Genomic DNA, 5,279 nt, shown 5'->3' on the forward strand with positions numbered 1-5,279 from the left:
TTTCTTTTTTTTATTTTGGTAGAGTGGGGAAGAATTAGAACTCCTGACAGGTTTTATTGCAGTCAGATGCTCTGTTGGAGAGATTCCTTCACTTGCTTTCTGGTAAATCAATATCCCTAAAACAGAAAGTGAGGGGGGGAATCTCTAACCGAAACCCAGATACCAATAAACCTGACAGTTTTGGCTAAAATGGGGAAAGGGTAGAACCTTTTGTGTTTTTATTGTTCTGAGCCCCCATAAGATAAATGCATTCATGAGGACCATTGGGATTGAAAATGAGGGAACAGGAAAATACAGCAATCTATCAAATGGAACACAGGTAGCAAAAAGAATGATGGGGGTTTCAAACACTTCCTAATTAAATTGAAAACAAAATGTTAGTGCCTCTGTTGGTGGTTTGGGTTTTGCAGTTGGCTTGTTAAATGATGTGGGGGACTGAATGTATCTGTAAAAAGAAGACTCGCAGGGTATAGATGTAAAAGTGTTTGGCTTTCAAACTGCACTTGTTTTGTCTTTTTTTTTCTTGTAGGGAGTACTTTGCCGTACTCTACAAGGTCATGCCCACTGGGTTAATACTATGGCACTAAGTACAGACTATGTTCTGCGAACTGGAGCCTTCAATCCTGCTGAAGCCTCCATCAATCCCCAGGACATGCAAGGCTCATGTAAGTGCTGTTAGTGAAATCTCAACTGAAGTAGGCAAGATCACATTTAGAAGGATAATATCCACTGCATCCTAAAGGAAACCCGTGCTGTGAAACCAAAGAGGGATTCAGGGCTTTTCAGTCACTGACAAAAAGAAAGTATGCAGATTGTGAAGTCAGATCTACATGCTTCTTTTGGGTCAGTCTGTAAGAATAAAAGCCATTAGAGCAGCATGACAATCATGCTGCTAGCATTTATAGTAGAGAGGGCAGCTATGATGGCAGCTACCTGTATTAAAACCTAAGAGTGAAAGTGCAATATATTGCAGGTTATTACAGTGAGTGTTGTCACCACATTTAAGGACTGCTATGTTTGAGGAGCAGTATTTTAACACCAGGCGGAAAATATGCAAAGGACTACAAAACAGCCCCCCTTCCTATAACATTGTTGAAAATTTTCAGTTCAGTGCACATGAATTACAAGTACACTGGATTTCTAGTAGAATCCACCTGTATTTTTCTGTACATGCAGAAGTTGTATTTAGCCTGAAAGATGGAAACTTATGACACCACCACATCTAATTACAGTATTAGTAAGCTGCAATACATTTTTGTTTGGCTTAGATATATGATGGAAGGCTTTACAGAATCACAGATCTACTGGATCTTAACCCCTTCATGACTGAGCTTGTTTTTAGTTTCTGATTTTTTTTCTTTACACTTTTCACTATTTAAAAAAAAGTTTTTATTTAATTATATCAAGCAGTTATTGTAAATTAATCTCACTATTACTGCTTGATAAATTAATACATTTTTAGTTATTAGTCTGTTTTCAAACTTCAGAACAGCCAATAATAAGTTAGTGACACTGATCCTGCAGCAGTTCAGGATTCAGCTGTCACTAAGCCATCGTTCACACCAGACCGTTTTGTAGCGCGTTCTACGCTCGACGAACGCTCTACAAAACGGTCAAAAATATAAATTGCATTGTAGTCAATGGCCTCGTTCCCACCTTGCCGTATTTCCGCCCGTCCCTAACGCCCTACAAAATGGCCCACGCCTGAAAAGGTCCAGGTACTACTTTGGGCCGTTTTGTAGGGCGTTTTCCATTGGGATACAGCCAAGTAGCCTTCGGAATCGCACGACAGATGCGCATATTACAATACGCCTAGGTGTGAATGGGGCCTAAAGGTTTTCTGAACGTTCCAACAACAATCAGAAAACTGAAACATTCTTCTTTCAGGAATAGATACATTATGTATCCCTGAAAGTGAAAGAAGAAGAAAAAAAAAAGCCAGTATACGATCGAGAGAGATATATCTAGATCAGTGGTTCTCAACCTTTCTAGGGCCGTTACCCCTTGGTAACATTTGCCAAGTTGTGGTGACCCCCAACGGTAAAATTTAGGGTTGACGCGGCTGCTGCAGTGACATCTGGCGGCGTGGCGTGAGAACTGACACTGCTGAACTAGGAGATGGCTGAGGAGGAATCTCACCTAGCACAGCAGAAGTCACACAGCGACCCACAGGTTGAGAACCGCTGTTGTAACAGCTAAAATGGCAAACCATATAACACAAGCCGAGGGTGTCGGCTTTTATTATGAATAATAATGATGATAATCACTAGATGGGGACCTGATGGAGAACTGCAGGTCCCCCTCTGCTGATTGACAGCAGCAGTGGGTGGGTGCGATAGCTAGTTTGCTATTGCAAAGTGAAATAGCCAATAGGAGCTAATCTAGCTATGCATTCCAAGCAGAGCACTTTCCAGGAGAAAGTGTTTCTCTCCCGGGCGGCCGGGAGCCGCTATCTAATAGCGGGAGACTCCCGGCGACCCCTGGCAAATTGTCATTCGACCACCGAAGGGGTCCCAACCCACGGGTTGAGAACCGCTGCTCTAGATCTGTACGAGCTGTCAGAATGCCGGCTTTTGCCGGCATGTTTGCCCGCTCTGCTTTGACTCTTAGACACCCGATATTCAGGTATCAGGTGTCTGAAAAAGGTTAACCCTTTCATTAATGAATGCCTCTATACTGAGGCATCCATTCTCAGCGGTTACCAGCCCTCTAATGCAGCAAATAACTTGTCACGTACAGTGTACGTGACGAGTCATTTGGTCCCTTTGTGGCGGGACGTACAGTGTACGTCTCCCGTCACGAAGATGTTAACCACTCCAGTACTAGCCTTATTTCTTTTGGTGAAATTTAAGCACCACTGGGTTCTTCATTTTATAATTTTTTTTTTTACAATACAAAGAAAAAAAAATTAAGCCTTTTGAGAAAAAAAAAAAAAAACTTTCCCTATTTTCTGGTATAAAACATGTCACATAGTCTTTGACCAAAATGTATTGTATCGGGAGCTGACAAGGTGCTGAAACAAATTTTTTTTTCTTTTTTTTTCTGTAATAAATAAATAAATTGCTCCAGTGATTCAGTTTATACTGAAAAATAGAAAAGAAAAGTAATGAGACTATAATTGGATACATGTGCCCTGGCAGCTGCAGTGGTCTTCCTATTCGACTCTTTAGTTTGAATAACATCTAATAGAGAATATGCTTTCTGCTGACCCCACGATCTCAGGAGTTGTGCACGCAACTGACATGAGCACAAGCTGTAAATGTTATAAATGTCCACCTATCTGCAATTTTTTAACAATACAGCATTAGTAAGGTAGTCGGGGTAATTCCACTTTCCCAGGCAAATTTTAGAAAATTGAATTACCACTTCAGAGTGCATTGAAGTTAAAGTGTTCTCCCTCCCCCGCTGCTGCTCTTACCTTTTACTGAACGCCCTTTCCCCTGCACGGCTGCCGGTGTACTCTATCTGTACCCCGTACACAGTATTTCAAATTTTGCTTGTAAATGGCGAGCCCTCTCGGTCAGCGCAGTCGCCTGACTATGCTGACCAATGAGAGGCGTTTCTGACCAAGCAGACAAATGGGTGCTTTTTTCTAAAAACAACGCCCAATCAGCGCTCACCATTTGCGAGTGGAATTTGGAATACCGAGTGCAGGGCTGCGCTGCTGTGTATAGTTTGTGGGGAAGTAGCATTCAGGTTAAAGGTAAGAGCAGTGGTGGGGAGGAAAGTGAGTAGATTGGTGGCGGTAATTCCATTTTCCAAAATTTGCCTGGGAAAGTGGAATTATTCTCTAACGGTATTAAATAATAAAATTCCAATAATAGTTTGTCTTCACTTAGTGATGGAATCCATTTTCATTTCAGGCCTAAAATGGCTAAGATTTCAGACTATGGATTTCCATTAGGAAGCAGTGAGGTTCATCAGCTGTAGCTCAGCGGTGCTTCATTTATATCAGCACTTTTTGCAGCACTCAGAAACTGATGATTGCTTTCACACTGTCTGCTGAGTCTATTTTTACCAGCACAGTACTGCAATGACTTTTTGGTCGCAGTCTGTATTCAAACTTGTCAATAATACAGTACTAAATAAACACTGAACATTCCTGCTGTTTATTTCAACATCCAGGCAGCATTTCAATGCTGTCATTGACTCCCAGCCTTATAATGGCTATTGCAATGTTTTAACTTGTTAGATATATTTTACCTCTTTGGTGAAAAATTAAGTGTATTGCGACCATCACTTTACTACAATTTACCAGTACAAATGTAAAAAAATTGGGTGATTTTTTTTTTTATTTTTTTTTTCGTTTTTTGGCTTTATTATCCTAATTAAACTGTGTCAATCAACAATTAAAGCTTCTTTTCAATATACATGTTTCTCTTGTTACTTTTCAGTGGAGGAACTAAAGGAAAAAGCCTTGCAGCGATACAATCATGTTCGGGTGTGTATGCTATATGTTTCCATTGATTTTATTTTTAGACTCGATTTGCACAAGTTGAGTTTCACTTTGTGTGATTTGCCCTGTTGTGGAAAGAATGATTTCTTGGTTGATGAAGGTTTTGTGCTCCCACACAGGGACAAGCTCCGGAGAGACTGGTGTCTGGCTCTGATGATTTCACGCTCTACCTCTGGGCTCCAGCTGAAGATAAAAAGCCATTGCAGAGGATGACTGGTCACCAGGCCCTAATCAATGAAGTCCTTTTTTCACCTGACACTAGAATCATTGCTAGTGCTTCTTTTGATAAATCGGTCAAGTTGTGGGATGGAAAAACTGGCAAGTAAGTGATTTCACAACGCTCGAATCTGTAACCATTTGTGACATAAATAGATCATTTTTAGGCTTTTGTTCCTCATTTTGCATGCTTTTTTTTTTTTTTTTATGTATCTTGCAAACAATTATCTGTTTCTTGCTCCAGTTCTGCTTTATACTGGAAAACTTAAGGATTTCATTTTTCTCCTCCTTTGAACTGCAGATTCTTAGCGTCTTTGCGTGGCCATGTATCTGCTGTGTATCAGATTGCTTGGTCAGCCGACAGCAGGCTTCTAGTTAGTGGGAGCAGTGACAGCACGCTCAAAGTCTGGGATACTAAAACCAAGAAGCTGGCCGTGGATCTCCCAGGACATGCAGATGAGGTATATGAAATTTTGTTTTCTGACTTGACCTTCCTGTAAATTTTATTTATCTATATAATTGTTTAACATAACCATAATTTTTTTTTTTTTCTTGCTGTAGGTCTTTGCTGTTGACTGGAGCACTGATGGCCAAAGAGTAGCCAGTG

General features: G+C 40.7%; 1 protein-coding gene across 1 annotated transcript in view; it reads left to right on the forward strand.

Annotated features, from left to right (window-relative positions):
- Positions 1–5,279, forward strand: part of NLE1 (notchless homolog 1) — a 17,765-nt gene that overhangs the window by 9,452 nt on the left and 3,034 nt on the right. The window contains exons 7-11 of the mRNA XM_018571617.1: positions 530–665; positions 4,395–4,441; positions 4,576–4,778; positions 4,974–5,133; positions 5,234–5,279. Coding sequence (XP_018427119.1) covers positions 530–665; positions 4,395–4,441; positions 4,576–4,778; positions 4,974–5,133; positions 5,234–5,279 — 592 coding nt within the window. The remainder of the gene's footprint in view (positions 1–529; positions 666–4,394; positions 4,442–4,575; positions 4,779–4,973; positions 5,134–5,233) is intronic.

The sequence above is a fragment of the Nanorana parkeri genome, unplaced genomic scaffold, assembly GCF_000935625.1.
Source record: "Nanorana parkeri isolate BGI_ZX_2015 unplaced genomic scaffold, ASM93562v1 scaffold1794, whole genome shotgun sequence".
Taxonomy (NCBI): Eukaryota; Metazoa; Chordata; class Amphibia; order Anura; family Dicroglossidae; genus Nanorana; species Nanorana parkeri.